This window comes from Nelumbo nucifera, chromosome 7 (assembly GCF_055504915.1).
Source record: "Nelumbo nucifera cultivar China Antique chromosome 7, China Antique-T2T, whole genome shotgun sequence".
NCBI lineage: Eukaryota > Viridiplantae > Streptophyta > Magnoliopsida > Proteales > Nelumbonaceae > Nelumbo > Nelumbo nucifera.
The window spans coordinates 25275743-25296079 of NC_142655.1; the positions used below are offsets into that span (position 1 = coordinate 25275743).

At 37.3% G+C, this 20337-nt stretch overlaps 1 protein-coding gene across 1 annotated transcript in view; it reads right to left on the reverse strand.

Annotated features, from left to right (window-relative positions):
• LOC104593462 (PLAC8 family protein) overlaps window positions 1-18945 on the reverse strand; it is a 28917-nt gene extending 9972 nt beyond the window's left edge. The window contains exons 1-4 of the mRNA XM_088892081.1: window positions 18892-18945; window positions 18643-18729; window positions 17753-17930; window positions 3392-3618 (exon numbers count right to left, since the gene is read on the reverse strand). Coding sequence (XP_088748207.1) covers window positions 3392-3618; window positions 17753-17924 — 399 coding nt within the window. The 5' untranslated portion in view covers window positions 17925-17930; window positions 18643-18729; window positions 18892-18945. The remainder of the gene's footprint in view (window positions 1-3391; window positions 3619-17752; window positions 17931-18642; window positions 18730-18891) is intronic.
• Between the last annotated feature and the right edge of the window lie 1392 nt (window positions 18946-20337).

Here is a 20337-nt window from a genome sequence, read left to right on the forward strand (position 1 = left end):
GATACAGTGATCTGTTCTTTCTAAAGCCTGAACAACAACTTTAGAGTCAGTATGTATAGCCAGTCTCCTCCATCCATGACTCTGCAAAAAGAAAAACTTGAAATATAGACATGAGTTTCACTTCATAAATATTTTGAACTGCCTCATAGGTACCACATACAGACACTAAAAACCCAGTCAGTAAAAGCACAAACCCATAAGAAAACTCATTCTATCCCCAACTTCCAACTTCAATCTGATACCTAGAAGGAATTTACTGCAGAATTTCACAATGCCTCGCCAAATAGAACAGCCATATAGACCCTCATCAACTCCTGGATCCCAATTAAAGTTTCTAGCACCATTTTTTTTTCAAAATTTGGTTATGCAACTAACCAAATTGAGAAACATGAATATCAGAATACCAGAAAAGACAGGAAAGAAAGCTACAACATATAATCTTCTTCTTATGCAACTAACAAAAAAAAGATTTGTAGTCAATTGACAAACATGAATTCAGAATCAATGAGCATATTATTATTAGGTCTAATATCACCAATCTTACAAATGGGAGCAAGTGAACCATTGACAACAGAAACTTTGTCCCTACCAGAGGTTAATCAATAAGAATTAAAGAAAGAAGATACACCAGTTATATGGTTTGCAGCCCCATAGTCTATGATTCAATGGAGTGTAGATGAATGATATGCCATGGAGTGGATACTTAACTTGGAAAATGCAATGGAAGGCTTAGAAGTTGTAGGCTGCTGAGAGTGGTGACTAGTTTAGCTAAGTAGTAGTAGTCATAGGCTGCTGAGATGTGGTGACTAGGTTAGCAAAGCCTTTCTTCTCTCCCTTAAACTTGGATGGTCTCAAGTGAGAATTGAGTTTCTAGAACTTCTCCTGGGTATAGTGAGGTTTCTTACAATAATCACAAATAATCTCCTCAAGTTCTTCACTTTGGACAGCCTTCCTAACTCCTTTTTCCCAATAGAAACCAAGGTTGTGCAATCTAGGTGAGATTGTTTTTCCATGAAATACATTGTTCCACCTCCAAATCATCAATCTCCTTCTACAATGACTGTAATGAAGAAAAATACATTGATATAGACAGATCCCCTGGTGAAGATCAATCACTTATTTTCTCAACTGATACACTCTGGCAGTGTTCTCAACCTGTAGTATGCTTCAATTAATGCATCCCAGATCTCCCTGGCTGAATTGAGGAACATAAAGTTCCTACAACATAAAGTTCCTACAATATAAAGTTCCTACAATTGAGGAACATAAAGTTCCTTCCCTATTGGGTATCCCAACTTTCCTTTGGCACCTATGGAGAGTCTCATTGATTGATCTCACTCCAAACAATATGTCCCATCTACTTCACAGTAGTGATTTGCATGTTAGTGTTAGAACTAGGGATCAAGAACCAATGGGCCAATAAACAGCACACTAGGTTCCAAAGCCCTCTTATTATCATATTCAAAAGCCAATTTTCAAGCCAAAGTTTGACCCTGTTACTTCACATAGTAACAAACTCCCACTACCAGAAGGGAGACTTCAGGGATGGACTGAGAATAAAACACATCAAACTGCTCCCATATAGCAATAAACAAATATCACAACCATGTCAGGGGCTATTAGATATCTCCTCAACCACACATAGTAGGAAGAAATGGTTCAAATATACCCAATAAACAGGCCTGGGTGGTAATTTGTATTTGAAGAAAATTCTACCAATACTTCCTCAAGCATCAGAAAAATGCAAGACCACTTGTCTCCTTTCAGAAATATGAGGCAGATTAAATACACCTAGTCCCATCCAAAAACCTCTTATCACTAATCAGTACAAACTAGAAAACCAAATCTGGTATTTTTCTACTGTAAAATGAATAAAAAATCTGAAATTTCTTCAACCCAGAATCTTTTTTCCATGAAAAAGTCCCTAAATTTGTTCTCTATTAGAATAAAGGGTTTTCTTCAAACTAGACTAAAGGTTGACTGTATGGTTAGTGACATCATCTGTATAGCTAGTGACATCAATGAGGTCTTGTCAATCAGGAGAATCTTCAATGCCACTCCAATACCAACTTGTTATGCTATAACGGTGACCCAATGATAAAAGAGCAAAAAAAACCAGTGGAGTAAGGAAAAGGAAGAGATATTTGGAGGGAAACTTAGGGGTCATGCCCCACTCTTGAATTTTTATATCATTTGAAAGAAAAAAGATATCAAATGAACAATCCCCCTGATAATAATAAAAACATTATATAGGCAAATATACCCTTCACTCTCATACCATTTCAGCAACATAGTTGTCTAGGTGTATAGGCATTTGGGTGATAGTGAGGCACCTAGTAACCTAGTCAACAAGAATTTCAAAAAATAAAAACTAAAGCTTACCTATCTCCCAAGTTTTATATACCATTCAGGATTCAGCATGTATATTAATTGAAAAAATAGTGAGTTTATTAAGAACATTAAACATTTTTCTCTCAAAACATGGCAAATCATCATATCTAGGATAAAAGTATTTCAAATACATTAATTTCAATGCTTTGCAAAATAATACTAATATAATAAATATTGATAGAGAAATTTCATATCAAATTAGCAACCAAAGAAGGCTAAACTTTTATATGATCAAATTTAAGATAGAAAGTAAGTAAAAAGAAAAAGAACAAGGGTAGAGCTGTAGTTTTATTCAATATAAGAGCGAGAGAGAGAGAATACAAGAAAGAAAAAGAAGAAAAAGAAACATCATTATACTTCTGTTATTTCTTTCTTTTTTTTTCTTCTCAAAACCCTTGGACCTTTTATATTTCAACAGTAAAACTTTAAAACGAAGTATAAATGATAATATAGTATATAATAGAATGTATTAACACACATATTAATATGATGTATCAATATGGATGATATTTTAACATGGCTCCTGCCTTGTCATTTTTGTCACCACAGGAGGTGCCTTATTGCCCAGGCAGGTACCTAGTCGCCTAGATGGGTGCCTTGTCACAAGTCAAGGCACCTAGCCAAGGGTGCCTAGGCGATGCATTGACAACTATGTTCAGCAACCAAAATCCAAATACATAGTATGCAGTCCAACTGCCTGGTCCTGTCCATGTTTCAGAGTAATAGCTAAACCAGTACAGTTCTACATGCAATCATCATTTCACAACAACCAACTTCCAGTTTAAAATTAGATGACAAAATTGAGAAAAAAAATGACCCTAAAGCTGGGCATAGCCCAATAACCAAACAAGGCCAACAAAGGAACTCACTAACTTCTGCTGGCCCTATTATTTTTTGTTTTTGTTGTTTTTTTTTTTTTGGGGGGGGGGGGGGGGGGGGGGGGGGACTGCAAAATGCTCATTTAATTAGAAAAAATTACAAAAAAAAGTCAATGGCATACCTGCAGATTATACTTTGTCCGTAATGCTCTGCGGTAACCACAAGCATAACATGCAACAAAGCATCCTGGCAATCCCAAGAGAATGCCATCAGTCAGAAGACAGCAAAGGATATTGGCAAGACCGCACAAAATAAAATGGGTCGTGCACGATCCAATCAATGTTCCAGAGCCCAAAAACTCCGCATTCTTTGCAAACAAGAAACAAGGACAAAAGAGGCCTATGCAACCTGCACAAAGATGTCGAACAATAAGATTTTTTTTGAAGATATTAACATATCTTTTCTAGTAAATTGCTTATAACCATAATGTCATCAATAGCCCCATGATCTTATTTCATAAAACCGCAATTAGATTAATATCTAGATAAGGAAGTAAACACACAATTGAAGTTAGCGAACTGGATGGAAAGAATGACAAGATAATTATGTGCCACATCATGCACCATGCTTGGTAAATTTCAAGCATAGATGAAATGTGTTCTGTACATAGTTCACATAAATCCTACACCCTGTGATGTAGATGTGCTGCATTCCTTCATCAACCACAAATTTACCAATAGACCATAACTTACAAAAGTAACAGAAACAAGCAACAACACATAATATACAGACATCTCCCAACTAATGTTTTGAAAGGTGGTAAGGTGAGGCAGTGAAGCAGAACCAAACTACTTTGCTTCATCCACATTGCACAAATGACAAGAGGCCTCTACTTCAAATTTGATGAGGTGTATGCCTTGGGCCTCAAATTGGTGAGGACGCACCTCATTTATGCAACATTATAGTTGATAAAAAATAAAACATTACAAATATTATTAATCTATAACATTCTCTAAAATTAAACAATACTTGATTATTTATTTGGTTACCTCTCATAATAACTCATGTAACCCCCAAAATCTGTTTGTTTTTCTTATTAACTATATATAATAATACTAATGTCCTAATCTATGTCTCAATATGCTGCATATGAGAATAGCATCTCAATTAATATGTTCACCCATGACAATGTGACAATGGAACCTGGTTCAACCAGCCAATCTACAAACTAAAAATGATAGTTATGATTTTTTTTTTAATTAAAAAATAAAAAATAATATAGAAATTATTAATAAAACAAAAAACCAAACAAAATTTTCAAACTCTTTTATCCATTCTCAGAGTCTCACAAACTTCTTAGGTCCAACAAAAAAGTTGAATATGATGAAAAATGTTCATTTAAAAATTTATAAATTAGATTTTATTGAAAAATAGATTAGAATATATGTAAATTAAGTAAAATTATAATTTTATTTAGGTAGAAAATGCTATAAATGTAACATAAAATTTAATAATGTATATAAAAAAGAATATACATGTAATAAAAAGTAAAAAGTATAAATTAACTATAAAAGAAATAAATCATATGTGAAAATATTTGGATAGTTTTATCAAGGAGAATACTCACCATAATGTAGAGATTTTGAGACTCATTAGATGGTGGGCCATGTAGGTCATAGCAAAAATTCACGCTATGTCCTTCACACCCATAATGGTTACACTTACACACTATACCATGTTCACCAACACCTCTACCCCTAGCAGTACCTCCTCTACCACCTCCATGTCCACCTCTCATTCCACAACCACCACTTCTTATCATACACACCTATGCTACCTCTGATTGCAGCTAAAGCAAACTTCTCAAGCATGGGAGAACTATTAGTTTGTGAATATAAAACTCTTCTACTCTAGAGAAGACTTCTAACAAGGTAGGAATATCACTACTACCCAAAACTTGTGCACAAATTGGTTCATATTCAGATCTCAGTCCTGAGAGAAACCAGGCAACATCCAAATGATCCCTTTGTTCTTGTTGTACCCAAGGTTCAAGGTAGCGATACACCCATGTATTGGCAGAGGCATATCAGTACTAAAAACCATGTGCATTCTATTTTTCTAGTTTTTTTTCAAAAATTGGTTTTTAGGAATGTTTCTACTTTCTAAGTATATTTTTTATTAAAAAAGAGGGTTCGAAACACCTGTAAACAGGTGTATCAGAACCCCAAAGATATGATATGATATGCCCAATATAGGCAGTGATTTAAACCTAGGCGTACAGGCAATGTGCATTTTGGGGCGCCTCGCCCAGGTCCTAGGCGCACCCCTTTCAAAAGGCACACACTTGGTGCACGTACACATGCGCCTGATGCGCCTTGCGCCTCAGCCCAGGTGTGCGCCTTTTTAAAATTTTGCACTTTTTGCCTTTTTTTAGTTATAAAATCATTATTTTTCATGTGAGAAATAAGAATTTCAAACCCTAATATAGACTTGTTCGGGCTTGCCTCGAGGGGCGTGGTACAAAGGCGACTCATAGAATCAAGAATGCAATATGTTTTACATCACATTAGCTACTTGAAGCAATGCAATTAAGGAAAAGAAGAGATTGTAGATTTTACATGCTTGAAAATGCTTTATATGTTTGCTTTTATTTTAAATTTTTCATTTGAATACGCTTTACATGTTATGTCTATGTATTTTAATTTTAGATAATTGGTTTTTTAAAAACATTTATTTTAAAATTTATGTTTATATTTTTTATTAACATTATGTTTAATATTTTTTGAATTTTTGCATCTTTTAAAATTTTTTTGGCTTCTTTTTTAATTTTCTGACTTTTTAATCTTTAGCTTTTTTTGTAGTTTTGTGCCTTTCTTAAAAAGGCGCGCGGCTCGCCTTGTGCCTTGCACCTCAGGCGCAAATTGGCCCTTTGCACCTTGCGCTTTTAAAACACTGGATACGGGGCATATCATATCGAAATTTTCATCCTTGGTTGTACCTTTAGATCAATTGACAATGGCTGGTAGGAATTTAGTTTATTGTGCAAACTCTTGAGACTAGCATAGTACTCTTACACATTCTTGTCCCCTTCTTACAAATGAAAATATTCCTGATAAAGTTGATAAATTCTTGTATCTTGCCCAAAATACAACTGTTTAGCATGACCCCATATCTCTTTAGCAATGTCAAGAAACACCAAATTCACACTAATGTGGGTCCCATGCTATTCCAAAGCCATGTCATGATTTGCACATTTTCTTGCACCCAATCACCATATCTGACGGTTCCAGATTCTGACAGTAGGGCAACTTGTACAGAGAGCATCCATCAGATCACCCAGTCAGGTATACAAACAAAGCAACAGCAAAGAAAAAGGTTTCCAGATTCTGGTTTATCTTTTTTTTTTTCTGATGAATAGGTTTTGGTTTGTCATTCTTAATGTACTTTTTGCCCCTGCCAGTCAGATTTACTTCAATAGACTTTACCCAAAGTATGTAGTTTGCACCATTAAGCTTCAATGAGGTCATCTGTACAGCCACACAATCTGGCTGCAACACCACTCTAGACTTAACTTCACTATCCTATGATGCCATAGCTCAGAAGAATAATTCCAATGTGGCTCTCCAGTAGCTTCCACCAAAAATCAATCACACCAACACAAAAGGAGCACTAAACAGCAATTTTCAATACTTAGAAAGCACAAAAAAAGGTCCTAAAACACTAGCAGCCCGGTTACATCATCATACCAGCTTTATTATCATCACTAGACAAAGCCATGATAGGAGAATCAATGCTGAAAATCACTTAGCACCATAACAGTCTCTTCCAATACCTCCGGTTGCCTCTATGAACCCTTATCTACACAATCAGCCCCTTATACCACAACAAATACCATACTAGAGAACTATCTTTACTCAAAAGTGTGGATACACCCAGAACAACTGCTGATTCCATAAACCCAACCAAAAAATAACCTTTTATCACCTCAGTCTATCAACCAAGCACAAGACATAATAGAGAACACAGAAAAGTAACCTGAGACCAGCATCCAAGTATTCCTCTTCAAACTGCCGACTAGAGGAATCCTAAAACAATACTCAACAACCACTAATCTGCTCAAATTAAGGCATGGAAGCCTCTACTTCTTACTGCAATTAGTTCAGAAGCCTTAGATGTAAACTCCTGTGTATGAAGAAGAGCTTTCTATGTGCAAGACTGAAAGAAAACATAGATCTGTTTAGGCAATTAGTAGTGCTTTGACACCATGTTATCTGCCCCAAAATAGATCACAAAATAATGGAGAATTAAGTAGGAAATCTTGGTCACAGTTCTGAATTTAAACAACTGAAAGCAGAGGAGATCAAACTGTGCTCTTGATCTCAACTGCCACCCAATTTTATTAATCTTATAATAAAATGTAAAACTACAATTAGGACCCTGCTTAAGTAATAAAGAAATAAAAGAAAGTTTACAAATTTAACCCCTGCCAACTCTAATATAAGAAAAGAAATACAACTTTTAACATTTTGTAAAGAAGGAAAGTCATTTGACTTTGGGGAAGCTGTAACATCAAATGAAATCTTAGTCTAATACTGAAAATCCGATCAGATGTTGGAATCTCCAGCATCATTCTTCCCTGTTGTCTCTTCTCCTTTTCTCAAATAAACCTTGTGACCACTCACTCCCAGCTCTCATGCTTCGTATTACCTCTTACCACAATTAAGCAATTTTTCTGATTCTTAAAGGAAATACCTTTTCACCCCTCCTTACCTTTTTTTTTTCTTTTCATTAGTCAAGGGATTAATGCTACTTTTTTGGCCCTTATCCCGAAGAAGTCGGATGCTGGTCACCCTAAAGATTTTAGGCACATCAGTTTGGTGACTAGTATTTATAAGATTATTGCCAAGGTCCTATCTATGAGATTCAAATTTGTGCTCCCGTCCTTAATCAGTCAGTTCTAAGGTGCTTTCCTCCAAGATAGACACTGACCAAATTCTTCTTGCAAATGAGTGTGTGGAAGAGATGAAAAGATTAACCATAAAGGTTCTGTTTGCAAGTTGGACTTGGAGAAAGACTATGATTTGGTGTATTGGAATTTTTTGATTGAGGTGATGAGGATTTGTGGCTTTGGTGATAGATGGTGCAAATGGGTACGGGGATGTTTAAAATCATGTCACTGCTCTGTGTTGGTTAGTGGGGTGGTGAATGATTTTCTTTTTTTTGAGAAAATTTAACCAGAATTTATTAAGAAAAAGGGGGGTGATCAAGGGGGGATATACAAAGCAAGGGGGAAACCCCTACAAGTTACAAAGGAGGAAGCTTGTCGCTATACAAATGCTCCAAATACACACTAAATTTAGCTAGGCCATCTGCAGTATGATTGTGTTCCCTAGGAATCCAAACTAAATTAACATTCAAACCATCCAAAGAATCCCAAGCTTCAGTCAGATAATGATACAGTCTCCAAGGGCCCCCCCTCTGTCTCTTAACCATTTTACCGTATTTGCTGAATCACCTGCAATGATCAAATTCTGAATTCCCAAATTCTTTATTATCCTGATTCCGGTGAGAGCAGCCATTACTTCAGCCTTTGTGGAGTCAGCCCAGCCGATTGGACCACTAAAAATCCAGCAAATATTGCCCCTTTCATCCCTAACTGTACCACCGATGCCTGCAAGGCCCGGATTACCTAAGGCACAACCGTCAAAATTAAGGGTTATCACTCCTTCACTGATGGATATGGGATGCCTCAAGGATGTTTGCTGGGGATGAGGGAGAAACAGAAAGGGGTGAATGTCTCTGATAAAATCATTGACTGAAAGTCCTTTAAACAGAGCTGAATTCACCGTCCAAAGGATGCAAAGATAGGTAATATCTGAGATTAACTCCTCCAAGGTTCTGCTTTTATTGTCGAAGATGCGGTTGTTTCTTTCATCCCAAACACCCCACATCACTGCATGTAGCACTGATTGCCAAAAGACTTTACCCCTTTTGCTTAGCCCTGTTCCTTGCCATTGATTCAAGATGTCCATAATGTGTTTTGGAAAAGCCCAGCTATAACCTGCCATATTCAAGAAGTGGGACCATATCCTTTGAGTGAAACTGCAGTGAAGAAGAATGTGATCTGCAGATTCACCCTCGCTGAGACATAAAATACAAACATGAGGAGAAATGGAGCGTCTTCCCAAGAGTTTTTTTCTGTAGGAGATCACAACTATTAACTTTCTGGAGACAGGCTTCCCAAACAAAGAAGCAAATTCTTGAGGGGATGTGGCTACACCAGATTTTCTTGTAAGGAAAAGAGGAATGTTGATCAACAGCAGTCAAAGCCCTGAACATAGACTTAGAAGAGAATTCGCCATTTGGGTGAAGGGTCCATATTCGGGTGTTAGAATGAGAAGGGGATATGTAGGCATCTTTGAGGGTTTGGATTAAGGATATAAAACAGAAATCTCCGAGTCCCTTAGGGGTCTTCTGAGATGGAGGTTTAAAGAATTCTCGGTGGTCTGGTTTGGGAGGCAAGAAGAAATAGAGGCTTCTTGGTCAAGGGTAAGGTCAAACAACCTAGGGAAAGAGGTTTCTAGGGTAGATTCCCCCCACCAAAGATCTTTCCAAAATTTAATTTCAGAACCATTTCCCACTTTTTACCCTATAAAAGGAAAGAAAGAAGTATGAATGGAACATATACCTTTCCAAGGATTTGTGGCCTTTATCCTGTTCAAATGGAGATTGCAATCCCACTCGTTAGTATTTCGTCCATATTTACTTGAGATGACAGCTGTCCAAAGAGCATTGGGTTCTTTCGGAAATCTCCAAAGCCATTTGCCTAGGAGAGAAGAATTTTTCTCTTTAAGCTGTCCAATACCCAAACTGCCTTCTTCTTTTGGTCTGCATACTTGTTTCCAGCTGACTAAATGGTTTCTCTTATCTCCACCACCTTCCCAAAGAAAGTTCCTTTGAAGCTTCTCAATCTGATTTCTGACTTTAGTCGGATCGGAATCTGGAAGACAGAAAGAAAGTAGACTGGCAGATTTGATAAGGAGGCCTTTAAGAGAGTAAGCCTACCCCCTTTTAAGAGATAACACTTTTTCCAAGTTAATAGTTTCTTCTCGCATTTCTCCATCACTGGTCTCCAGAAATTGAGGGATTTTGGATTCCCTCCAAGAGGCATCCCAAGGTAGGTAATGGGGAGATTCTCCTCTTTGCACCCCAACAAAGATTTGAATTTTCTAGAAGTTCCACTTCACCGAGTTAATAGCAACAATACTATTTTTGCAAAAGCTAACTCTCAAACCAGTGAGAATCTCGAAACATTCGATTACCCTTTTAGTGTTTGTGATGTTGGTTGTGGAGGCATCCAAAAGTAGGATTATGTCGTCGGCAAACTGTAAGTGAGAGATGTGATTTTTATCCCTACCCACTTCAAATCCTTTCACCAAGTTGAGAAGAATTGACTTGTCAAAGAGATAGTTAAATATCTCCATCACCAAAGTGAAAAGTAATGGGGAAAGAGGGCAACCTTGTCTTAGACCCCTACTAGCCTTGAAATAACCTTTCGCTTCACCATTTATCAATGTAGAAAACCAAGGAGTGCCAATACAACCTTTAATCCACCTAATCCATTTTCTCCCAAAACCTCCTAGCCTTAAGCAATCAAGAAAGCAGTCCCAATCCACTTTGTCGTACGCCTTCTCTAGATCAAGTTTCACAAGGACCCCGGAATCCCAGAGGATTTTCTATCTTCCACACACTCATTTGCAATAAGAATGCTGTCCACAATTTGTCTTTCTTTTACAAAAGCAAACTGATTTGGGGAAATAAGATCTTCAAGGACTTCTTTAAGTCCGTTGGCCAAAACCTTCGCCAAAATTTTGTATATGCTCCCAACTAAACTTATAGGTCTAAACTAAAGTCTTTAACTTCCAAAACTCCCCCTTTCTTAGGGATGAGGCAAAGAAAGGTAGAATTAAGGCCCTTATTAACAATGAAAGATGAATGGAAATCCCTGAAAAACTCCATGAGATCTGACTTTACAATTTCCCAACACTTTTGGAAGAAAAGAATAGGGAAGCCGTTCGGCCCTGTCTCTGTCCATGCTGAAAATAGTCTTCTTGACTTCTTCCTCTTCAAAGCTTCTTTCCAACCAATCCCTCTTTTCAGCTGATAGGGTAATGCCATCCCAATTATATAAGGTAAACCGGTTATCACTATCCTTGGAGTAGAGGTTTTTAAAGAAAGAAAGGAAAGCTTTAGAAATTTCCTCAGGATTCTCCACTTCTCTTTGATTAAGATTGAGCTTAGAAATAAAGTTCTTCCTACTTCTTCCCGAAAGGTTGGTGGTAATAAAGTTGTAGTCACACACCTCCAAGTTGCAGATGATATCATAATCTTTTATGAAGGGGGTGAACAAAGGTTGATAGGGCATTTGAAGAGTTTGGTCAAGAAATTTGAAGTTGTCTCGAATCTCAATGTTAATTTTGAAAAGAGTTGCATTACAGGGATTAATTTGGAGGATGAAGAACTAGAGGCTATTGCGGAGAGGCTTGAGTGTTCCATTTCTAGTTGGCCTTTGACCTACTTAGGGCTTCCTTTAGGAGCAAATCCTAAAGAGAGTAGGTTTTGGTCCCCAACTATAGAATGGTGTGCAAAAAGACTATAAATGTGGAAGAACTACATATCTTTGGGTGAGAGAATTGCTCTAATTAGATCAACTCTAGCAAACTTGCTATTATATTATCTGTCATTCAGGATTCCACAAACAGAAGATAGGAAGATTGAGAAGGTAATGAGGGATTTCCTGTGGGAACCAAGGGAGGAGAAAAAAGATCACATATTGCGATGGGAAATAGTGACTAAAGATCTAAAGGAAGGAGAATTGGGCATGGGTAATGTAAATAAAAAGAACTTAGCTTTGTTAGGTAAATGGATTTGGAGGTGGCCTATGGAGAGGGACTGGTTGTGGCGCCAAGTGATTACTAGCATTCATGGCAGGATGAACCCTAGATGGGGTGCAGGAGTCTCTCGTCGAGCTATCTTGGCCTCACCGTGGAAAGCTATTCATGGATTTCTTCACTGGTTTCTTAGCTTCCTCAAGTATGATGTGTGTTCCGAGGAGGTTGTGAAGTTTTGGGAAGATCTTTGGGTTGGTTCCTCAACTCTTAAGGATTGATTCCCTTCCCTTTACTAGTCTCCTTGTACAAAAACAAGTACGTCTCAAATTTTATTGATCCTCATATCCTTCCATTGAATCATAATTGAGATTTTGATTTCCAAAGAGGGTTAAGGGATGCTGAAATGGTAGAATTGAATGGGATTTTGCAACTTCTTGACTTCGTTTGCTTGGATCCTACCAAACTGAATAGACATATCTGGGTTCCTCATCCTAAAGGTCTTTTTTCTTGTGCTTCTCTTTTCAAGTATCTTTGTTTGCCTTCTCCTCCTCAACCTTTCCCTACTAAGGAAGTGTGGTGTTGACCTATCCCTACCGAAATTGGAGCCTTTTGTTGGGAAGCATACCATGGGAAGATCAACACTATGGGCTTGCTACAAAAAAGAAGACTCTTTTATGCTTATCCCCAAATTGGTACACCCTTTGTAAATCTAATGAAGAAAATTGTTTTTTCCTATCAATTAATGAAGGAAATTGTTACTACTTACTAATACTTGCCCCTTTGCTTCAGATATATGGGATTGGCTTTTCTCTTTGTTTGGTTGTAAGTGGTCCTTGCCAACGGAGGTAGATAAAGTTTTTTGACCCTTTGGCCTTTGTTTGGCCTAAAAGGAGGGGAAGGATTATGTGGAGAAGTGCTAGAGCAGCAATAATATGGACTCTTTGGGAAGAAAGAAATAATAAAATTTTCTCAAGAAAGGAGAGATGCATAGAAGCGGTAAGAGACTGCATATCGGTAAGGGTGATACATTAGCTTAGAACCATGGATTCTTTTCATCTTGGTCCTTTGATGATATCTGGAGAAATTGGGGGGTAGTGGCTAGAAGTTCTTCCAGAAAAGAAAAAGGATAGACTTTATTGGAAAACCCCAGTTGCAGACTTTGTAAAATTAAATTTTGATGGGAGTAGTCAAGGCAACCTAGACCCCCCTTCAGGCATGGGGGGTGCTGAGAAATAAAGAAGGGATTATCAATGCACTATTATCCGGTCCTGTGGGAGTGGGGGATTCCATTAGAACAGAATTGCTTGTGGCTATGACAGGGCTACAGATTGCAAGTGATGTGGGCCTGACAAATGTGGAGATTGAAGGGGATTCAAAAAAGTGATAGGGTGGCTGAAGGATCCAAAGTCTATTATTTGGTGTTTTAGGGATGAGATGAAAAAGTTTAACTGGATAACCAGAAACATGAACTTGAAAATCTCTTGGGTTAGGAAAACAGCTAATGCTACGGTAGATGGATTAGCTAAACAAGGGGTCAATAGGGACAGTTAGTATTGGGCTCAGCTATAACTGTTTTTGATACTTTCTTTTATTAAGTTTGTGTAGAGGTAACACCTCATGCCTCTGTGGGATGTTTGTAATGCTTATCTTAATATTTAATAAATAAGTGTGTTTACTTATTAAAAAAACACCTCTTAATCTTCTTTAGGCCCAAGGCCCATGACTAGTGAGCCACTGAAAAATGTTACTATTTTCCTTGTTTTGGAAAGCCCAAAACCGGGTGGCAGAGTGCAAGAATAGACATCCTGAGGTTTCAACGAGAATTACGTTCAGTAGTTTTTCCTATTCATTTTTGGGGTGACGCTATCCATACAGCTACTTTTCTTATTGATAGATTTCATGTGTTCTTGGTTCCAGAATTCTATTTAGTGTGCTCCATTCTAGAGACAATGTCTTTGGATGTACTTACCATGTTTTTTTATGATAAATGGTAAAGTGTTGTATTATAATATAAAAATGAAAAGGGAGGGCAAGGCACTCTCCACTATACAAGTATGACAAAAACTTCTCAAAAGGTATCACTATAGCATGTAGCCATGTACAGTGATATACAATAATAAATAATAATCACAAAAAATAGAGTTACAATCATTAGTAAAATCTGCTTCTGAAACTACTAAGAACTGAGGCAGCAGTCAAGCCCATCTGATTACAACTGCTCTATCTTGTTCATCAGAACTTCACGAGAGGAAAGTTTCCTTTGGAAAACCCTGCAGCTCTTCTGTTTCCAGACCTCCCAGGGTAACTGCTCCCAAAGAATCCTGCTTATGCAAGAAACCACCTACTCTCCAAGAAGATAATAGATCAGCCACAGCCACACAGGTAGCAATTATTATCCAGATTCATCCCTTTTCTGATTAGTAAATCCATAGTCTGAATGCAATACCAGCCAGCAGATCACACCAAAAAAAAAAAAAAACTTTGAAAGGAACATTTGCTTGCCAGATCCAGCACCAATCAATCCTACTGAGGTAACCAAAAAAAAAGCTTTATAGCAGGATTTAGGAAAAAAACGATTGTTCCAAGGTCCAAACCCTTTTGTCTTTCGAAAGGGTTTGGACCCACACCCACTGGACTGGACCAATCAATAGCCTCCTTGACAGAAATATGTCAATCGTCAGCTATTTGGAACAGACTAGGGAACATATCACATAAAGCATGATCACCACACCAAACATCTGTCCAAAAGAAAACTCTTTCACCAATCCCAAGTTGCAACCTTACGTTGATGACAAAATCCTGCCTTAGCTTCAAAATTCCTTTCCACAGGCTTGAACCATAAGATTGAGAAGGCACTAGTGATTCCCAACCCATAGGAGCAGATCCATATTTACCCTCTATCACCTGCCTCCACAAGAGAGATTGCTCGTCCCCAAAACGCCAAAGCCACTTTGACAGCACTACTTTATTCATCAATTTCAGCTTCCTGATGCCAATGCTGCCTTTCTCCTTAGGTTGAAAAATCTTGTCCCAGGCAACCAAATGCAATTTCTGCACCTCATCAAGATCTTGCCAAAAGAAATCCTGCCTTATTTTGTTCATGTTTTAGGTCCTCATATATACAAGTTTGGTCCCAAATCTATTACGTGCACATTATTGATATTTGCTTCTGACTGAAAGGGATATTGCTATGTTGGACCTATTATTGGGAGGAGATTTGTTTCCATGGATGTTATCTTTTATGACTTTTCAGATCTTTCTACACAAGAGGAGAATGATCCATTTCCTATTCCTCTTCCTTCTATCATCCTTGAGTCTGTTTTTTTAAGATAAATATAAAAGAAAATTCATTAATGAAGAGAAGAAATGTAGAGGGGCCAGGTGACAAGTCATCACCCACAGATACTAAGAGATCACAAAACACTCTCAGTACAATTAGCATATATTCAAAGTGTTCTAAAAATGAGAAAAAAAAAATCTTCTCTTTTTGAGTCTTCAAAATCTGGAAACCAACATCCAATCCAACAACCTTGAACCTATTGCAGCAAACAATTTTTCCCTGCACTTCTCTTTACCATTAAATATTCATCTATTTCTCTTTTTCCACACTTCCCAGCAAACTTAAAGGGAACACAGCTCCACATAATCTTAGCTTTCTTTCCCCCGATAATCACTGGCCACTGCTCAAAGATTTCCTTAGGCACCTGAGGAGCCCACCCCTCTTGAAGAGTCGAAAGAAGAACCAAATACATCTAAAAGAGCTGCAGTCCACCATCAGATGCATCACAATTTCAGATTCAGCCTCACAGAGCACACATCTATTTGCCAAATAAAAAACCTCTTATCTTCAAGTGATTTCAAGTCTGCTGCCTTTCCTCTTCCTATTATAGTTCCCAATCCTAATTCTAAGCATCTTAGTGTTAGTCCTAGTAAGGAGTTGTAGGTGTATCAAAGAAGGAAGAAGTCACCATCCACATCTCAGCCACTTCTGTGAAGATGCTAGTCTTGGTAATTCATAAGTTCCTCTGCTCCTTTTGACCTTAACCTTGACCTTCCTATTCCTCCTAAGATTGAGAATTTTTGTTGGGAGGTGTACCACGGAAAGATTGATACTTCCAACAATCTTTAGAAAAAAGGCCTAATGGGTCCTTATCTCCACATTTGCTTCCTTTGCAAAATAGTGGTGTGTCTTGCTACCACTATTAATCTCCTATCCATTTTCCATTAGTATTTGGGAATTGGGAATGGCATTTCTCTCTTTTTGTTTTCAAATGGACTTCCCTGTGCATTTGGCAAGTCTATTCGCATCTTCCACTTTTAGATGGCCAAGGAAGAGAGGGAGGGTATTTGGGGATGCACAAGAGCAGAAATGGTTTGGTCAATGAGGGAAGAAAGGAATATAAGGATCTTCAAAGGTCAAGAAAAAAGTATAAAAGCCATCATTGAAGCAATCACAGTAAAAATAGTTCATTTGATGAAATCTTTTAAGTATTTCTTTTTCTCCATTTTCCTTTTATGATATTATGTGGAAAACTGGAAATGGAGGAAACTCCACCAGTGTGAGCTTATCTTACACTATCGGTCCCAAGCCCGGATAAAGGACAGTGCGTCAAGTTGGCATCCGGCACTAAAACTTTTGCAAACTCTCATGATACGGATCCTGATTTGTCTTTCCATGCTCATACTAGGGTGTTCTCTAGAAATGAATCCCAAATGAAGAGAAAATTTTTATAGGAAGAGACTTAATGGGTATGTATGGAAAGAAGTGTCCGATATGATATGGTAAATGGAGGATTTGGGTTTGGAGAGAGAAATGAATCAAGAGGTACAACATTAGGTTTGCATTAGCTTATGATATGGCAATTTCAAACACTTTTTTTCCAAAAGAATGATGAACATTTAATAAAATTTAAAAGTGGGTCAAACATAAGTCCTCAATGAATCCCAAATATCAAATGACAGGGTAATGAAAGACCAATCTTCATGTGTCTCCTTTGCTCCTGATTGAAATGAAATAAAAGCAAAACCAAAGATTCAGACGACAATCATAAATCTGTATTCAGTAAAACGTTTGACATAGTAGTCATCCAATTTGGGCATGTACCATTAATCAAGATCTTATACTTATTGAGACAATTATCTGATATGGTCATGATAAATAAACAGTTTCCTGGTACATCTTCCCTCAGTTATATGAGTGTCCTGAGCCTGCACGGCTAGTTGGGCAACTAGAACATCCAATTGGTATGATTTAAAAATGTTCAATCTAGAAGTGAACCATTAAAAAGGTGCCAGCTTCCATAGAACATGTACCAGTTCAACAGTTAAATGGCAATTTCAACTGTCCTGTTTACTAATTAGAACATATACCACAAAGGGCTAAAAGTATTCTTAACTTGTCAAAATGGTCAAGTTGCAAATCATATATATAGATATAGGAATAGGTATAGGGTAAATCTACGGTGCTGAAAAGGTATGATACCGGAAGCCACCTGATTGGTTACCACTTTTCTGTTACTGGTTGATTGGTTATAAGACTTTCAGTATTATGTCTTTCCGGTATCATAGCTGAAAGCTAAATACAGATATGTGTATGTATGTCTAATGCATCAGTGTAGGTTAACAAGGGTGTAGGCCAGAGAGTAGCATACAACTCTGCATATCATCACAGCAAGCACAGATCCCAGAAGACCACTGCTCAGGACCATCACTTGTCTGACGTTGAGCAGGAAGTTCATCACTCTGTCTAACGCCATCTTCTTCTACCTCCGACTGTCCCAATGGAATATAAGGTGGTGGCACATAACTTCCTTGACCTTTCATTTTTTTCTGAAATACAAAGTGTAATTCAGCAACCAGAATCCAGGTAAACAAAATCAAGGTTTCAAGCCAGCATCCTCCAATAAAAGGTTGAAGAAAGCAAACAGAAATTAGTATTTGACCAATAAAAAATAAGGATTTTAATTCAAATAAGGAATCCGCATGATCAGATTGACGCCTACTTAACCACTCACAGTCCACCATTTTTAGACGAGATAAAATCACAACCAGATCCCATGGTTATAAACCCATCTTGAAATGGTATTATTACCCCACTGACAGCAATACAAAGGTTAATAAGCGACATCAAAGTTGAAACCTTGATTGAATCACTGCCCAATGAATCAATAGCCCCACTGAACCAGAAGTAATAAAAAATGACTTATATTGTTTATGTCTGTGATTAACGTCCACTCATAAACTAGTTGGGCTGCGAAAATAATGCCCATGATCTAAGTAAGGTGAAACTCATTTAAGAAAACTCGACTAGGTAACATATTTAAAAAAAAAAAAAGAAACAAAAAGAATAATCAATTCTCCTCTACAGAGTATTACATGGGTATCGCTATGGATTCAACAGCAAATATTTTCTTCTTCAAATCCACTAAATTTCTATCTTGTTAAAATAAAACTGTAAAATGTTAACTATACAGTTGTTTAAGATGAAATGCAATGCTTCTCCTTAAAATTCAGAAAGTGATTGAGCTCAAACATTACTTACATCTGAATTTTCATCTCCCCAATTATTGCCCTGTCATCACGCTATTCCATGCAAATGCGAGATCCAAAAGAGAGCGCAATTTGATTCCTCCAGAATCGAACTATACGGAATTAGGTTTCGGTTTGGAATGTTTTTGAAAGAGCGCCAAACGAGATTGAAACCCTAATTAATCCTCTACAGTCAGCAGCAGAAGAAGCTATATGAGCCTATATCCTACAAGTGGGGAGAAAATCATATTTGTTTTCCCACCGCTACTCGTAGCCGTCGCTCAACTTGCTATCCTTGCTGCTAGCTTATTCTCGGGGGTGATCATTTCCAACCCAGTTCAGCCCGAAATTTTCCGGGCTTGGGCCTAGCTTTTGTGTCGAGGCCCAGCCGGGTCTCACATCGATCTATATCTAATGAGGGTAATGGCTTCCTCTTCTTGAAAATGTTGAATTCAACAACGTTTTCGAACCGCCGTTGACCCGGACGGTCGGATCGCTTGGTCCAAAAACCGTCTAAACAATCGGTTCCGTTTTATTCCAAATCCAGAATTTGATAAAAAATCGTTGAAAAAGTCAATAAACTGTTGATTCAGGCAGTTGATCCATCGACCCGTTCAATAATTTTTTATCATTTTTTAATTATTTTTTATTTTTTTAATTTTACTGTTATAACAGTCCATTCATTCGAACCGGATGATCAGACCGTTGACTTGGAAACCGGTGCCCAGAACAGTTCTATTTAAAAGGTTCCCTAAACACTTTTAAATAGGTATATAATGAAAATTTTAAACCTTGATTGAATTTAGATTTTCTTATTTGAATTGAATTACAAATAGATATGAACCTTAGGTAGGACTCCCCGTTACTTGATTTCTCTAGAATCCAGATGGTCTAAAGTTTTGGTCATCTTTTTATCGTTGCATTGTTAATTGATGGTTGGGCATTCTCCAAGTGCACTGATTGCTGCTCAAACACTTAGGCTGTGTTTGGTTACAATGCAAGCAAATTTGTATTGGTGCAAAATTATAGTAGTGCAAATGATTTTAGTGTAAAATTTGACCTGTTTTTGAAGCAAATTTTAATTTATTTTATTTGATTGCAGTACACATGATGTAAATTAAGAGATAAAGTAGAATAAAATAAAATCCAAAACAAAATTAAATAAGAATTTGCATGTTTTTCATTTACACTCTCATGATGTGTATTAGTACAAATAAAATTTCATGCAACCAAATACAACCTTATGAAGTAGAGTGGTCACGAGAAGTCAGGTGATTCATCTTTGTTGGCAATTCTCGTTGGTTGTGCAATATTTCAGTATTCTTGTTGGTTGTGTTGGAATTGGGGTGGGGTTATTGCCATCAACATAGAGGGTTGTTTGTATGTTAATCTGCAGGTTGAAAGGGGTATTATTAAAGTTTAATATGAGATACGTGGAAAATTGGTGATATTTTCTTTTTCTGCTACTGAATTAGACCCATATTGGATCGTATCGAGGGTGTATAAGTGATACACCGAGTATACCAGTTAATACGTTATGAAGAAGATATAGATAAAAACGAAAAATAAAATAAAAAGGGAAAATCATGGCTTTCAAAATCGGACCAGACTAGATGGTCGGACCAAAAAAATTGGGAACCAATTACCTGACCGGTTCCGTTTTACCCTAGAACCGTTATTTTGTCAAAAACTATTGATTTGGTCAGCA